Raw genomic sequence first — 17,978 nt, 5'->3', positions numbered from 1 at the left:
ACAGCGGTGAGGAGGCGGCGCCAAGAAGACATGACTGACGGCTGTGCGTTGTCTGAAGCAGGGGGGAAACGCCTGCCTCCTTGACTGAAGAAAGGTATTTAGGACAAATTATAAAACTGATTATTTCGGCAGTTACAGCAACCAGAACTAAAAGAGCCACCTTGTCAGAATGCAGCATTACTGCTGCACAAGGTGGCTCTTTTAGTTAAAAACGCCTGGGGGGGGTGACAGGTTCCCTTTAAGAAACAAGCAGCACTTGTATCACTTTCCAATAGCCATTACACCACCTCCACTAGATGTTTATTTCTAGGTCCATTTTACTTTTGCAGCCTATAACTTGCTTGCTGTGTAAAACCTGGAAAAATTTATTGACTCAAGTATAAGCCTGGTATGCATTGTCCCCTCATCCCCATCCTGGTAAGCATGGCCTCCTCATCCCTATCCTGGTATGCATGGCCTCCTCGTCCCTATCCTGGTATGCATGGCCTCCTCATCCTTATCCTGGTATGCATGGCTCCTCATCCCTATCCTGGTATGCATGGCTCCTCATCCCTATCCTGGTATGCATGGCCTCCTCATCCCCATCCTTGTATGCATGGCCATCTCATCCCTATCCTGGTTTGCATGGCTCTTCATCCCTATCCTGGTATGCATGGCTCCTCATCTCCATCCTTGTATGCATGGCCTCCTCATCCCCATCCTGTATTCATGGCTCCTCATCCCTATCCTCGTATGCATGGCTCCTTATCCCTATCCTGGTATGCATGGCCTCCTCATCCCTATCCTGGTATGCATGGCCTCCTCATCCCTATCCTAGTACGCATGGCTCTTCATCCCTATCCTGGTGTGCATGGCTCCTCATCCCTATCCTGGTGTGCATGACTCTTCATCCCTCTCCTGGTATGCATGGCTCCTCATCCCTATCCTGGTATGCATGGCTCCTCATCTCCATCCTTGTATGCATGGCCTCCTCATCCCCATCCTGTATTCATGGCTCCTCATCCCTATCCTCGTATGCATGGCTCCTTATCCCTATCCTGGTATGCATGGCCTCCTCATCCCTATCCTGGTATGCATGGCCTCCTCATCCCTATCCTAGTATGCATGGCTTTTCATCCCTATCCTGGTATGCATGGTTCCTCATCCCTATCCTGGTATGCATTGTCTCCTCATCCCTATCCTGGTATGCATGGCTCTTCATCCCTATCCTGGTATGCATGGCTCTTCATCCCTATCCTGGTGTGCATGGCTCCTCATCCCTATCCTGGTGTGCATGGCTCTTCATCCCTATCCTGGTGTGCATGGCTTCTCATTCCTATCTTTGTATGCATGAAATAATTTATAATTGGCACACTCCAGAAGTGTGATGCAAAGGGGAATATTTAATGTACATACAGTAGTCACAAACGTTTCGGTCCACATGGACCTTCATCAGTGTGCTAGATATATAGCTGAGGTGATGTGAACCATATAATGGGCCCCAATACAGTTAGTTTGCATCAATTGGAGAGTGTTGAGGAAAACACTAAATGATGTGGCAGTCCAGCTGTTGAAGGAAAAAGGTGCGCAAAGGATAGGTATCCACCGCAAGTAGACTGTGACTGTGACCATCCTACTTACCGTCCCTGCGCTCCCTCGCAGCATCTTGTTCCAATGCCACCAGCTACAGCGGCGGGGCAATCGCTTGTAGTGAATATTCATTCCCTTAAGTAGCTGGCACACGTGATCGCTGGGCAGCTGCTGGAAGTCGGCGGCTGCTGTTGACACTGCGCCCTCCACTATTACAGAGAAATTAATATTCACTGTCAGCGCAGTGACTATTCATTTCTCTTTAGCTGGGGGCACAGGAGTGAGCTCATGCCTCCTGTGACCCGCTTCTCCATTGCTGCCACTCCCCCTCAGTCTTCTGGGACCCTCACTCGAGTATAAGCTGAGGGGGCTTTTTCAGCCCTAAAAATGTGCTGAAAAACTCAGCTTATACTCGAGTATAAACGGTATTATGCTCACTTCTATACCGCCATCATATTCCCAGCGTTTTACATACATTATCATCTCTGTCCCCAATGGGGCTCACAGTCTAAATTCCCTATCACTATGTTTTTGGAGGAAACAAGTGTACCAAGAGGAAACCCACGCAAATACGGAGACAACATACAAACTCCTTGTAGATTTTGTCCTTGGTGGGATTTGAACCTAGGACCCACATCGCTGCAAAGAGCTACCGTGCTGCCCTTCGTTCACGGTACCCTACAGTTTTGTACTCATACACTGTGTTCCAAATTATTATGCAAATTGGATTTAAGTTTCATAAAGATTTAATTGTTATGTTTTTCAAATAAACTTGTGGTTGGTATTGTGTCTCAGGTATCAATGGATCACTGAAATCAATCTTAAACACATGTGATAATTGGTTTTCCAGGTGATTCTAATCTAATCTAATTCTAATAAGAAAAACTACTTAAAAATGATGTTCCACATTATTAAGCAGGTCACAGTTTTCAAGTAACATGGGAAAGAAAAAGGATCTCTCTGCTGCTGAAAAGCATCAAATAGTGCAATGCCTTGGTGAAGGGATGAAAACATTAGAAATTTTCCAAAAACATAAGCGTGATCATCCTACTGTTAAGAGATTTGTGGCTGTATCTGAGCACAAATGTGTTTGTGCTGATAAAGGCATAATGAGGAAGATTTCTGCCAGGCAAGTTCATCGGATTTAAGAGAGCAGCTGCTAAAAAGCCATTACAAAGCAGCAAACAGATATTTGAAGCTGCTGGTGCCTCTGGAGTCCCTCGAACCTCAAGGTGTAGGCTCCTTCAAAGGCTTGCTGTGGTGCATAAACCTACTATTCGGCCACCCTTAAACAGTGTTCACAAGCAGAAATGGTTGTATTGGGCCCACACATACATGAAGACTAATTTCCAAACAGTCTTGTTTACTGATAAGTGTTGAGCAACCCTGGATGGTCCAGATGGATGGAGTAGTGGATGGTTGGTGGATGGCCACCATGTTCCCAACAAGGCTGCAACGTCAGCGAGGAGGTGGAGGAGTCATGTTTTGGGCCAGAATCATGGGAAACAGCTGGTAAGGCCCTTTAAGGTTCCTGAAGGTGTGAAAATGACCTCTGCAAAGTATATAGAATTTCTGACTGACAACTTTCTTCTATGGTCTAAAAAGCAGAAACATGCCTTCAGGAGCAAAATCATCTTCATGCTGACAATGCCCCATCTCATGCTGCAAAGAATACCTCTGAGTCATTGGCTGCTATGGGCATAAAAGGAGATAAATTCATGGTGTGGCCACCATCTTCCCCTGACCTCAACCCTATAGAGAACCTTTAGAGGATCATCAAGCAAAAGATCTATGAGGGTGGGAGGCAGTTCACATCCAAACAGCAGCTCTGGGAGGCTATTCTGACTTCATGAAAAGAAATACAAGCAGAAACTCTCCAAAAACTCACAAGTTCAATGGATGCAAGAATTGTGAAGATGATATCAAAGAAGGGTCCTATGTTAACATGTAACTTGGCCTGTTAGGATGTTTTGGAGTTAAATAGCTTTTTTGTTCAGTGAATGTGACCTCTTAATGCTGCAAATTCCACAAATGAGCATTTTCAGTTCTTTAAAACATATCAAATGTTTAGAAATTCTACTGTGCCTAATAATTTGGAACAGTGCATTTTGAGTTTTTATTCATTTTGGAGATTATACTGTTATCATTGGGAGGTTTCTTCAATAAAATTCGATGTATAATCTAATGGGTGATGACTTTTATTAGATTGACTGTCATTTGCACCGACCTTTTAGGAAAATCTGATAAAAATGTAATTTGCATAATAATTTGGAACATAGTGTATATATTTTACTTTTTCTTTTTTAATTTCTCCTCAACAGTGATTTGGACATGTCAAAATTCCTCATCAATCCAAACGCTGGCCCCTCTTGCTACAACTTAATTGCTGTATCAAACCACTATGGAGGAATGGGAGGAGGGCATTGTAAGTCACAGACCTTTATATTGTCGCCATTGATTAAACTGAAATAGTACATTGTAGGAAATGCAGCAGCTTAGCAGAAAGTAAAAGCATCTTGTAATACATCACTTGCTGACTGATCCTGTACATATGGCAGAACGGTGTGCCTGGAAGCTGTATGGCGTACACACCGTGCCTTTGGCTCCGTGCTATGAAGCCTGGGGCACTGTATGCTGGCATATGGTGCACCATATGGCATTATACAGTGGCCAATGTAGCACGCCATAGCTTTTTTTTTTAAGCATTCATATGTATATCTCATAAATGCCTGAAGCTTCAATCACACTGCCACCATTAGCACACCAAGCCCTCCATGTTTCACACACTAGCGGTTATGTGCGGTTTTCTTTATACCGATGAAAAATGTATTTCTCATAAAAATCATTGGGTTATATACACTATATAACACATACTTTTTCATACATTGTAAAAGGTATTCAGCATTACATAAGTTTTATTCTGCAAGATTTTCTCTCCTGCTTAGGCTACGTTCACATTTGCGTTGTTGGGCGCAGCGTCGGCGACGCAACCAACAACGCATGTACACAACGCAGCGTTTTGCGACGCATGCGTTGTCATAAGATCCTACAGGTCGGGACTTTCGGTGCAGGGAAAACGCTACAATTAGCGTCCCCTGTGCCCTGTCTTGTGCGTCTATATGACGCATGCGTCGAAAAACGCAGTACAACGCATACCGGCGCATGTCCATGCGCCCCCCATGTTAAAGATAGGGGCGCATGACGCATGTGTCTGTATGCGTCGACGACGCTGCGCCCAACATCGCAAATGTGAACGTAGCCTTAGCTGTTGTGTATCACTGATACCAAGAATCACAAGAGGACAGTGAGGCAATATTTTCTTTGATTTTCATGGGTGTAGTGCAGCGGGGTAGGTTCAGTGCGACAGATAGGCAGGGGCCACAGGAAAGTTCAAAGCAAATGTCTTTAATGTCCTAAAAAAAACTCTCACAAAGGAATGATGTCCTCCGGGTTGCAGCCAGGTTTCCCTAAACACAGTCCAGAACCCGTTGCTGTGGACAATAACACCGCCGTGCCTCTTGGGTGTGTCACCCGCCTTGAGTTCCCTGGCTCTGTGTTGCCTCACACGGTCCTGGATTGCACAGAGCCACCTGTTCTGCAACTTCCAAACTCCAAACTGACACTCTCAAAGCAAAACTGACAGAATTAAATAGAACCGTGGCCATAGAGCCACTTCCAAAGCCCAGCGTGGAGAGAGGAATTCTCCCCACTGCCAAACCTGCAAATCCCTCTAAAAATAAAAACCCTTAACGGGTTTTCCTAAGGACCTGACTGGGTCAACTACTTGGACCCAATCCACACTTTCTTTTTTTGCCTTGTGATTCACAGGCGTACTGCTGTGAACACAAGGCACTCCAGCGGGTTTAATAAGACTCCGTTCACATCCTGGGTGATACATATCAACCCTTGCATATGATACCCCTCACTGCCTCACATATCCTCCCACTCTGTTCAAACTTGTGGGGTTAAACACTTGTCACCATACAGGGTGCCCATGACAGGGCATCTGCATTCCCTTGTGCCTTCCCTGCATGATGTTCCTCGATGAAATTGAAATTTTGCAGAGACAGGAGTCACCCGAGCATTCCTCTCCTTGGCATTTCTCATCCAGACCAAAGGTGAATGATGTGTCACCAAGTGAAACGGTCAACTGAGCAAATAATAGTGTAGGGACTCCAAGGCCCACTTAATGGCCAGGGACTCCTTCTCCACTACGCTATAATTTTTCCAATTTGGTAGGTGACCGGATGTCCCTCTCCGTTCACCTGCGACAGGAACACTCCTGAGCCATCATTAGAGGCGTCTGTGTGCACGACGAAGTCTCTCTTGAAGTTGGGGATGATGAGGACAGGCTGTCCGCACAGCGCCACCTTCATAGACTGGTAGGCTTCCTCCACTTGAGGGTGCCACCGCACCATGACTGATTTCTTTCTCTTGAGGAGATTGGTTAGGGGTGGTGTTCTCCTAGAGAAGTTAGGTATAAACCTCCGGTAATACCCAACGATGCCGAGAAATGCTCTTGCCCGTTTGCCGGTAACAAGTCAGGGCCAGTTCTGTATGGCCTGTATTTTATTTGTTTGGGGTTTGGTAACCCCACGGCCTATCACGTATCCTAAGTTCTGGGCTTCCTCGAGCCCTATCACAGATTTCTTGGGATTTGCCATCAAGCCCGCGGCTCTGAGCGAATTCACTACCGCTTGTACCCGGGACAAGTGGGTATGCCAATCAGTACTAAAGATGATGATGTCATCCAAGTATGCTAAAGCATACTTACCAAAAGGGTTCTAGCACGTGCTTTGTTCATCAGCCTCTGGAATGTGGCAGGTGCCCCTTGTAGTCCAAAGGGCAAGATGACATAGTGGTACAGACCTTCCGGTGTTATAAAGGAGGTCGTCTCTTTTGCTGACTCCGTGAGAGGTACCTGCCAGTAAGCCTTGGTCAGATTCAGTGTGGTAAAATACTGAGCGACTGGACAGGCCCAATCAGCTCGTCCACCCGGGGCATTGGATAAAGGCTGAACTTCGACACCTCATTCAATTTACGGAAGTCATTACAGAACTGTAATGATCCGTATGGCTTCGGGGTTAGCACAATGGGGCTACTCCAGTTACTCTGGGACTCTTCACTTTCTCCTACTGGAGCATTTATCTTACCTCCCTCGCGATGGCTTGTCTCTGGGCCTCAGGCAAACGGTACGGTTTCTTAAACATACATTTTTATTTATCTACAAATTGTGTCGAGCATTACATCTTATTGACAGTAAATTCTTAATGATTAACACAATGTTATGGGGATTAGGGAAGGGAAGAGGATAAGGGAAATGGTGACATTACAATAACTATCCAATCACATTTTCTATGTGGGAATCTGCAAAATTATTAAAAACTGTACGGTTTCATTCGCACTCTTACGTGAGGCTCAGTGACAATGTCATGCTGGATGGCAGAGGTACGGCCATGTAGTTCCGAGAATACATCCGTATTCTCTTGTACTAATTTCCGTACCTCTCGACCCTGCTGTTTCTAGAGAGTGTCGTCTATCTCTACCTCTCTCTTGGCCTCTATCATCGCCGATATCGGAGGGTCACCAGATGATATTTCTTGAGTCGCATCCATAGGCATACACTCCCGCCCCTTCCACGCTTTCAACAGATTGACATGATAAAACTGTTTGGGTGTTCTTTTCCCGGGCTGGTAAACTCGGTAGTTCACTTCCCCCACTTTTTCCCGAACTTCATATGGCCCTTGCCACGTGGCCATAAGCTTGTTTTCGGCGATGGGTAACAAGACGAAAACCCGATACCCTGCTTTAAAGGAGTGTACCATGGACTTTTTGTTATATACGCGGCTCTGCACTGCCTGGGTGTCCACCAAATGCTCTTTCACTATAGGCGTAACAGCTGTAATCCGGTCCTGCATATTGGCCACGTTCTCAATTACACTCTTATGTGGCGTAGGTTCCTGCTCTGACGTCTCTTTGGCTACGTCCATCAGACCCCTAGGATGCCTGACATACAGTAGCTCAAGGGGCGAAAATCCCCTGGAAGTCTGCAGTATCTTGCGAATGGCGAACATCAAGTAGGGCAACATGTCCCAATCCCTTCCATCCATGGAAACTACCTTCTTCAACATGGACTTGATAGTTTTGTTGAAGCACTCAACAAGTCCATTGGTCTGGGAGTGATACACCGACGTGCACATCTGCTTTATTTTGAGAAGCTTGCACAGTTCCTTCATCACCTTGGACATAAAAGGAGTTCCCTGATCAGTAAGGATCTCCTTCGGTACCTAAAGGCGACAGAACATGGCAATCAACTCCCGGGCGATAAGTTCAGCCGATGTGTTCCGAAGCGGAATGGCCTCCAGGTACCAGGTGGAGTAGTCTACGACCACTAATATGTGTTGGTGGCCCCGGGTGGATTTTACACTCGGCCCTACAAGATCCATCGCAGTATGCTCGAAAGGTACCTCTTTAATGGGTAGAGATACAAACGAATTCCGGTAGTTTGTGGTGGGTGAGGTTAGTTGGCACTCAGGACACATTTCGCAGAATTTTTGCCCCTCAGCGTGGACCCCAGGCAAAAAAAAAACACTGCAATATGCACTCCTGCTTCTTTTTGTCCTCTAAGTTCCCTCCCAGCATATTCGTGTGAGCCATTTTGAGCACCGACGGTAGGATCGGAGCATTTTATCAACCCTGTATAGTAACTCCTGGTTGATCGCTATACGTGGGAACACCGTCTCAGCACCTGGCTGCTGAGCCCACCCCATTTACCTCGATTATTCTTTCCCGTGCCTGGGTGAGAGTGGGATCCTGGAGCTGAGCTGTCCCAAACATACCAGGGGACACTTCCAGCTCAGGGATCGATGGGGTCTTCTCGACCTCTCCTGCCAATACCTTAACCCTGCTGTTCTGTTAGGTCAAAAATGACCGTTTTTGAAATTCTATAATGTTATAAAAATTCAGCGTGTGATTCTGAGACTTGAGGCTCCCTGACTTTTCGTCATTAGGGGGGTACTCTCTGTGGGAATTTTTTTTTTTTTTAATTTTTGTTTACTTTATTTGGTACAACACAAGTGTATGTGAAATCTAAACAGAACAGCAGGGTTAAGGGAATCCTATCGGGGTTACACTCTGTCCCTAGGTTGGCGACCCCTATGGCAGGTATCCCTGACTCGGGAACTTTGGGTTCCGTGCCTGCAATAACATTTACCCTGGGAGGGTTAATTTTATTTTTCCACAGAGACCAGAAGAGGGGCAAATCCCTTCACAGGACAGCCCCATAAGGAAGGGTCTTCACTACCCCTACCACATGTTTAATCTCCCCGCAAGGCGTAACAAATGAGACCTCCACTGTTGGGTACTCGCGGAGTTGACCATGTATATACACAACACCCACATTTTTCCCAGTGGGTTCTAAGCCTGAGATTAATGACCCATGCACAAGTGTCACTAGGCTCTCTGAGTCCAGGAGGGCCTCGGCCTGGTGTCCGTTGACACGCGCATGGCACAGATGTGGTTCACCCACTGGGATGAATTGATCCGCATTGAAAATGGCCTGGGCGTACATTGACATACAGCGAGTATACCCGCAGTCCAGAAGTTCAGCTGTCGGGGGGCAGTTGGCAGCCACATGTTCTGGCCCTTGGCACTGCCAACACTTTATAGCTGTGGCACGACTGGACCTCGGGGCCAGTTTGGGGGAAATGGGACCCTTGTTACTCTGACTTCGGGGTACCCCCTCAGTACGGGCTCGGTCTTTTTGGCCCCAGCAGAGGGTCGGGGACCTTTCCCAGGCTCCTGAGCTGGCGGGGCCTGATGTGATAACCGTAGTGGAGCAGAGTCCCGCATAAAGTCCTTAGTGGCCGTATACCGCTCAATCAGGCTGACCACCTGGTCTAAGGTGCCAGAAACCCCTTGGTCCATCCAACGCTGATTAGCGGCTGGCAGAGTTCTTGCTAGCCGATCGACCACCCGCTCTACCATCTGGTAGGGGGTTAAGGTCTCAGGCTGTAGCCATTTACCAGCTGCAGTAAGTCAGACCTGGCAGGGTGAGACTCTGCAAAGGACCACTGAAACACTCATTGGGCCCGTACATGCGTATTAACCCTCAGTCGGTTGAAGGATCTCACCTCTGTTTCTCATAGTCCAGGGCATCATCCCAACTGAGATCCAAGTAGGCCATCTCCCGTCAGGAAGGGAGCCACCACTTCAGCCCACTGGGACATCGGCAAGCTCTCTCGCCCTGCTGTGCGCTCGATTACGGTGAGGAAATTCTCCAAATCGTCCTCAGGACTCATCTTCCTCAGTGCTGATTGAACCTTGTACTGGGCCTCAGAATGGACCGGTGTTGCTGGTGATGGAGCCTCTCTCAGGGCCGCAATCTGCTGTAGAATCAGCTCAGTAGTCTTCTGCTGCTGCTGATACAGCAGCTGATGATGATGATTGTGCTGCTGCTGTTGCTGCTGCTCCTGCTGCCATTGCTGCTGCCGTTGGTGCTGAAGCTGCTGGTGTTGCTCTTGTTGCCGCTGAAACTGCAGCTGCTGTTCTTGCAGCTGCTGCTGCATGAGGGGCCAACTGCTTGAGTATTTCCTCCATCTTCTCAGCAGGCTTCAGCTGTAGCATTGCAGGCGTAATTACTGACATGCATCGGGCTTTGGGTATGCCTCAGTTCACACTGCCCGCATTCTCCACCATATGTAGTGCAGCGAGGTAGGTGCAGTGAGACAGGCAGGGACTGCAGGAAAGTTCAAAGCAAATGTCTTGTGTCCAAAAAAAACTCGCACAAAGGAATGATCGCAGCCGGGTTTCCGTAAACACAGTCCAGAACTCAGAACCTGTTGCTGTGGACAATAACACCTCCATGTCTCTTGGGTGCATCAGCCGCCTGGAAGTCCCTGGCTGTTAGCTCCTCGCAGTCCTGGGTTGCCCAGAGCTGCCTGCTCTGCAACTTCCAAACTGACACACCCAAAGCAAAACTGACAGATTTAAATGGAACTGTGGCCATAGAGCCACTTCCAAAATCCGACATGGAGAGAGGGATTCGTCCCACTACCAAACCTGCAAATCCCTCTAAAAATAAGTCACTACTTGGACCCAATCCACACTTTCTTTTATTTTGCCTTGATACTCACAGGTGTCCTGCTGTGAACACAAGGCACTCAAGCAGGCTTAATAGGACTCCGTCCGCATCCTGGGGGACACATATCGACCCTCGCATATGATCCCTCTCACTGCCTCACATGGGTTAGGTTTTAATTACATCAACTTTTACAGTATGGCTGTGTTCAGATGTGGCGGAATTGTGCTATGGATTCCACTCACATAACTGTAGCAATTTGCTTAAAGGGAACCTGTCACCCCCCAGGGCATTTTTAAGTAAAAGAGCCACCTTCAGCAGCACTAAGGCTACGTTCACATTTGCGGTCAGCGCCGCAGCGTCGGGCGCCGCAGCGGCGCCGCATGCGTCATGCGCCCCTATATTTAACATGGGGGCGCATGGACATGCGTTGTGCTGCGTTTTGCGCCGCATGGCCGCAAGCGTTGGACGCAAGAAACGCATCAAGTTGCATTTTTTTTGCGTCCAACTTTCGGCCAAAAAGGACGCATGCGGCGCAAAACGCAGCGTTTTAGCGTGCGTTTTGCCGCGTTTTTGTTTGCGTTGTGCGCTGCGGCGCCGACGCTGCGGCGCACAACGCAAGTGTGAACGTAGCCTAAGGCTGCATTCTGTGATGGTGGCTTTTATGTTTAGCATCCCTAGGAATGCTGAAATATTCACTTTTATAAATTGCCTGCCATACCTCTATTGTTTCCAGGAGGTGTGTGTTCTCCCCTTTGTCAACCGCCTCAGAGCCGTCAATTGTCCCCCTGTGTCCTTCGGGCACCGCGCTCCTGTGTTCCAAATACATGCCTGACGCCTGCGCTCTGCAGTTATTTCTCGGCCATGAGCCATGCGCGCTGTCCGGGAACTTACATCAGGATATCGCCCATTGAAGATAGTGCCGAAGTCTCGCCAGACTTCACAAATCTCGCGAGACTTCGGCACTATCTTCAATGGAGCACAGTGACCCGCTCCACTTCGCAGGTGCCAGATTCCCAGCCCTGCAGTGTGAATACATCATAACGCACTGCGGGGCCGGATCTGGGGCCTCGGCTACACGAAGGTGCCGGTGACGTCACGAGGAGGCGGTGCACGGAGGACACGGGGATGATTGACGGCTCTGAGGCAGTTGACACGGGGGAGAAAACACCTCCTGGACACAATAAAGGTATGGTGGGCAGTTTATAAAAGTGATTATTTCAGCATTCCTAGGGATGCTAAACATAAGAGCCAGAATGCTGCTGAAGGTGGCTCTTTTACTTAAAAACGCCCTGGGGGGTGATAGGTTTTCTTTAAGAATGCAAATGGATATGGTTTTCACAATGCAATCCACATTTAGCAGAAATCTGCACAGAATGAGACCTTTAAATGTGTGGGCAGAAAGTACAATTTAGATTTTTTGCAATGCAGAAGATGAAATTCACAGTGAATTTTCTTACTTAAAGGGTTTGTCTTCTTTCAGAAAGTGTTCAGCCTCAGCTGCAGATTGTTAAACAATAACCAAACCTTGCTGTACTCACCTTCCATAGGTCTACCTGGACCAGGTGTCTGGCATTGGCTGTGGCGAAGACTGCATGTCAAGAGCGCGGCAACCAGTGCTTGAGCTTAGCGACTCTGCCAGTGTTGAATATCCCGTTCAGAGCCGCTGAGCTCACTGGCTGTTAATATGACGACAACCCTGCAGCCAATGCCAAATACCAGAAGCGGTGGACCTGGGAAAGGCGAGTATAGCAAGATTTGTGGACAACCCCTTTAATTCTCCCAAGTCTTAAACCCTATGAATAACATGGAAATACTATCTCCCAGACATAAAGGATAATCCGAAAAATGGGGGAAATTTATTTATTTTATTTTTTTTCTAGACACAGCTTTTGCAAAAAATAAAGATGATGGGAAATGGTATTATTTTGATGACAGCAGTGTTTCTACTGCATCTGAAGACCAGATAGTGGTGAGTATTGTGTGCACAAACTAATTTCTGCATGCTCATAAGCATTTACCTAATGTGTCCAATGCTCATTCCTGCTTTTGTGCTGGTCACTTAAAGGGAATCTGTCAGAGAAAGAGACTCTGAATCCAACGATGTATCACTTAGTTTACTGGGTGCAACAGTTCTGACACAGAGTATTTGGATTTAGCAATATAACAGTGTTGAGAAAGCTAACCCTGCCCACACCAGGCTCTCTATGTACATTGCCTATAGACAGTGAGCTGCTTATCACAGAAGGGGCGGAATTGGATGAGAGCCCCTTTGCCAGTTAGTCAAAGCATTGATAATCACCAGGTGATAAAACTTTCATTGTGAGTAGACAACACCACACAGCCTGATATGTGACACATCGTTGAGTTCAGTGTTCTAACCCTTACCTCATGCTGTGCTCAGATTACATAACAAAAGCATGCTGACAGATTCCCTTTAATAAAAACTGGCCTAGTAGAAGCAGCTTCTTCTGACCAGTACGACCAGTACTACCAGGACCAGAAATGCTTACGTGTTGTGTTGCATGATGTAACTGAGAAATATAATATTTAAACATCGGAAAACACCTTTAAGACCGTGGTATATTCTAAAAATTGTTTATTTTTTATTTGCATAGTCCAAAGCAGCATACGTTCTTTTCTATCAACGGCAAGATACCATTAGTGGGACTGGCTTCTTTCCTCTAGACAGAGAAGTCAAGCAAGGTGCTTCAGCCGCCACTGGAGTCGCGCTGGAGAGCGACGAGGAGACGAATGAGAATGAAAACGACGTAGAGAATGAAAACTGTATGCATACCAACTAACTTAAAGGGGCCTGTGATCACATCCATGGCAATGGCAATCACCTTAAGTAAAAAGCCACCATATTTTTTTTTTTTATTAAATAAAAAGGTGAATCACAGCTGGGAGAATGTAAACTTTGTGTGGTTTTGCGGATTTTATTTTTTCAACCCTTTATTGCAATGTTCAATGACAGAACAGTGCAGTAAATACTATGACGGAACAATCTCTGCTCCATGTAGATTTATTTCTGCGACCTACGGAGCTACAAAAAAAGTCATGTTTGCTGCTGTTACTAGTTTATGCTGTTATATGACATCTCTTAAATCCTCAAAGGCTCACAGGGCTGGATGCTACGAGCAAAGGATCGCAGGGCTCGATGCTACGAGCAAAGGCTCGCAGGGCTGGATGCTACGAGGAAAAGCTCGCAGGGCTGGATGCTACGAGGAAAGGCTCGCAGGGCTGGATGCTACGAGCAAAGGATCGCAGGGCTCGATGCTACGAGCAAAGGCTCGCAGGGCTGGATGCTACGAGGAAAAGCTCGCAGGGCTGGATGCTATGAGGAAAGGCTCGCTGGGCTGGATGCTACGAGCAGAGGCTCGCTGGGCTGGATGCTACGAGGAAAAGCTTGCAGGGCTGGATGCTATGAGGAAAGGCTCACAGGGCTGAATGCTACGAGCAGAGGCTCGCTGGGCTGGATGCTACGAGCAGAGGCTCGCAGGGCTGGATGCTACAAGCAGAGGCTCGCAGGGCTGGATGCTACGAGCAGAGGCTCGCAGGGCTGGATGCTACGAGCAGAGGCTCGCAGGGCTGGATGCTACGAGCAGAGGCTCGCAGGGCTGGATGCTACGAGCAGAGGCTCGCAGGGCTGGATGCTACAAGCAGAGGCTCGCAGGGCTGGATGCTACGAGCAGAGGCTGAGCCTTTGAGGGTAGGAAGAGACATAGATTCTTTCTCTAGTGTTTATTTCTAGATAGGTTTTTTTTCTTTACTTTCAAAACTAGAGCCACTTTTGATGGGTTTTTTTCTTTAGAGAATCTGCTTGATATATAGGTCAGTTATTTCCACTATATATTTAGTTAATGTCTTTGAATCACTCTGGAATTGGTGTAAACCACCATCTGAATAATGAAATGGGGGATAGCAAAGGTGTTTTAGCCTTTTAAGATCTAGTTTGGGGTTTATTTAAAGCTGTGTATTGGAGTTCACAATGCTGTGTCATGAAATAGGTTGGATTGAATGTAAGTTTCCCCTGTTACTTGTTGAATTCCTGTTATATTTGCTTAAAACTGGTACATTTTTGGAACTTCTGCCAGTCAGCTGTTGTGTTGTAACCTCTACCCATCCAATATATTTCATTTAGAGGAATATTTGAGCTCTTGGTTGTACATTGTAAATGTAAAAAAAAGACCATTTACAATGGCACTTTGTGCCGCTGACAATGACTGTGGAATAATCTTTAATGGGATATTTTTTTTTTAGTTCCTTTTGACTTTGACAATGTATGACTTTATCCAAGGTAGGTCTGTGGAAGTTCGTGTGCTCCCTCTTAAGTCACCATGGCCTTACAACTCATCTCAAAGGGTAAATTGTTCTAAAAGATAAGGAAAACTGACATTTGCATGTTCAACTATCCGAACTTGTACTGTGTATATTGCAAACAAGCCTTGGATTTAATGTTGGCTAAGTGCATTCAAGGGTCCAGGATGCCAAAACAAGCAAACCTAGAAAACATTGAACATTTTTATAAGACAAGTTGTTTTTGCTGCTTTACCTGTTATCTTGTTTGAAGAATGTATCGTTGTTTTGTACACTGCCTACGAGAGGACTCTGTAAATGGTGGGACATGCTTTACATATCTACTACCTGACAAATTTCTTCACTGTCCCGGCAGGGGAAAACTAGTTGAGAAAAAGAGTTAGAAGAAAAAAACGAAAAAGTATAACGTTCTTCACTTGAACCAATGTAATAAAACTACAATAGGTTTTAAATTGTGTATTGTAAATACAAGTTCACTCTGTGAGTGCACATTTTGGTAAATTATTTTATTTATACATTTGCATTAAGAATACAGATAAATGTATAAGACCAGGAGACTTGAGGGTTTGGCTTTGCTTCCTAGCTCGATATTAAAGCTGATGTGATTATATCCTGGTATTTTAAAGCTGCTTTTGTTTTTCATTTTTTAATGTCAAATGTTAACCTTCTGCATGACGAAGGTTACAGGTTTGTCTGCACTTTACGTTCACTTGGGTTTACATTTAAAATGTGCATGATTAATTTATTTATATAAATTTAAATAAAGTTGTTGAAGGCCTTATGTAGTCTGAGTTCTTATTTATTTTCGATCTACTGTGGATGGGATTTTACATTCTAGGAAAATGTTATTCTCAAGTACATGGCCAAAATGAAAGCATACCTTTATTTTATATTTAATCCTACAGATAAAGGGAAGTCAACGGCCAAGTATTTATAAAATATTATTTACCTTTATTAAACATAGAAGAATCTAATAAAATCTTTTCTCACGGAGATACAGGTGCAAAATAGACTACAATGGCCAGGTGTGCATTATTGGTGTTAGATAATACAGATACCAATTACACATTCCTTGATTTAGGTCTCACAGGATAAATATCATGATTCATAGTTATATTACTGCTTAAATCAACTGCTTGGACACTGAGAATTACTCATACTACCTGGGGTAGCGCATTCCAGAAAACTGTTGCAGCATGAGTAGTGTCTTGCAAGCAAGAGGGGAAGGTTCGAATTAGAGGGGTTGTTAGCCATAGATCAGTGTCAGAATGGAGAGCACGAGTAGGGTGGTAGAGATGAGGGAAAGGATGTAGAGTACTGAAAAACTTTGGGTTTAGTGGGTGAGGGTCATTCGTTAAATTTGTATTCTGTAGTGGATGGGCAACCAGTGTAATAAATGGCAGTGTGGACACATCTGTGTAGCAGCTGAGCAGAAATATGTGCCTGACTCTTGCACTCAAAATAGATTGGAAAGGGGAGAGTTTAGTGAGCGGAAGATTGATTAGTAGTGACTGTCAGCTATCAAGACAAGAATTAATCAGTGCAATCTAGGAAGATGCGAGACTTTACAGTTTGAAAGATAAGAAAAGGACAGATTCTGGAAATGTTTTTGAGGTGCAGGTGACATGAAAGATTTGAGTCACACGTCCTAAGATAGCGAGCGGGCTGCTGAGAAGTCATGGTAGTACTACACACGGAAATTGGAAATTTCATGTTTATGTAGGTTCGTATAGAGAAGAAACACAAGAAGTTCAGTTTCAGATAGTGTCAGTTGCAAATACATGGAGCACATTAAGTTAGAGACAGCTGACAATCACTGGTTTTTAGTAATAGTGTTAGTGTAGGAGTGAAGTCATGAGAAGATGTCAATGGATGTCATCCACATACAGCTGGTACTGAAATCAAAATCTGCTGTTAGGTTTTCCAGTTGGAGCTATGTAGAAGGTAAAGAGAAGAGTTTAAAGGGGTTGTCCGATCCAAATCGATAAGTTTACAGTCTCTCTATGTGACTGTAGACTTATGAATCACCCCTGCGCACACACTGTGCGCTGCGGAGATTCGGCGGTTTCTGACCCTGGGCCAGAGGGTATGTACAGTCGCATGTAAAATTTTGGGCACCCCTTGTCAAAATTATTGTTATTGTGAAAAGTTAAGCAAGTGGACAATGAAATGCTCTCTAAAAGGCCTAAAGTTTAAGATGACACATTTGTTTTGTATTTTACGCAAAAAAAATCTATACATTTTCATCTTTTACATTTTAAAAATTACAAAAAGATAAATGGGTCGATGCAAAAGTTTGCATGGTTAGTACCTAGTAGCACCCACTTTTGCACGTATCACAGCTTGTAAACGCTTCTTGTAGCCAGCCAAGATTCTTTCAATTTTTGTTTAGATTTTCTTCCATTCTTCCTTGGAAAATTCTTCCAGTTATGTGAGATTCCTGGGTCATCTTCCATGCACTGCTATTTTGAGGTCTATCCACAGATTTTCAGTGATGTTCAGATCAGGGGACTGTTAGGGCAATTGTAAAACCTTCAGCTTGCACCTTTTGAGGTAGTCTGTTGTGGACTTTGACAGGTGTGTTTAGGTTCATAATCCATTTGCAGAAGCCATCCTCTTTTCAACTTCAGCTTTTTTTTACAGATGGTGTTATGTTTGCATTAAGAAATTTGTTGAAATTTCATTGAATCCATTCTTATAATAATAATAATTTTATTTATATAGCGCCAACATATTCCACAGCGCTTTACAAATTATAGAGGGGACTTGTACAGACAATAGACATTACAGCATAACAGAAATCACAGTTCAAAATAGATACCAAGAGGAGTGAGGGCCCTGCTCGCAAGCTTACAAACTATGAGGAAAAGGGGAGACACGAGAGGTGGATGGTAACAATTGCTTTAGTTATTCGGACCAGCCATAGTGTAAGGCTCGGGTGTTGTGAATTCTACTCTTGGGTTCCCTCCGGTGGTTGTTGATAGTAATGCAGTTGTCCCTGGGTTGCAAT

At 45.4% G+C, this 17,978-nt stretch overlaps 1 protein-coding gene across 3 annotated transcripts in view; it reads left to right on the top strand.

Annotated features, from left to right (window-relative positions):
* Positions 1-15,749, top strand: part of USP15 (ubiquitin specific peptidase 15) — a 128,767-nt gene extending 113,018 nt beyond the window's left edge. For all 3 annotated transcript variants that reach the window (XM_077265369.1, XM_077265371.1, XM_077265372.1), the window contains 3 exons: positions 3,891-3,994; positions 12,532-12,620; positions 13,267-15,749. In XM_077265369.1, coding sequence (XP_077121484.1) covers positions 3,891-3,994; positions 12,532-12,620; positions 13,267-13,452 — 379 coding nt within the window. In that variant the 3' untranslated portion in view covers positions 13,453-15,749. The remainder of the gene's footprint in view (positions 1-3,890; positions 3,995-12,531; positions 12,621-13,266) is intronic.
* Positions 15,750-17,978: the final 2,229 nt, after the last annotated feature.

Source organism: Ranitomeya variabilis, chromosome 5 (assembly GCF_051348905.1).
Source record: "Ranitomeya variabilis isolate aRanVar5 chromosome 5, aRanVar5.hap1, whole genome shotgun sequence".
NCBI lineage: Eukaryota > Metazoa > Chordata > Amphibia > Anura > Dendrobatidae > Ranitomeya > Ranitomeya variabilis.
This window is presented reverse-complemented; position numbering and strand designations above follow the sequence as displayed.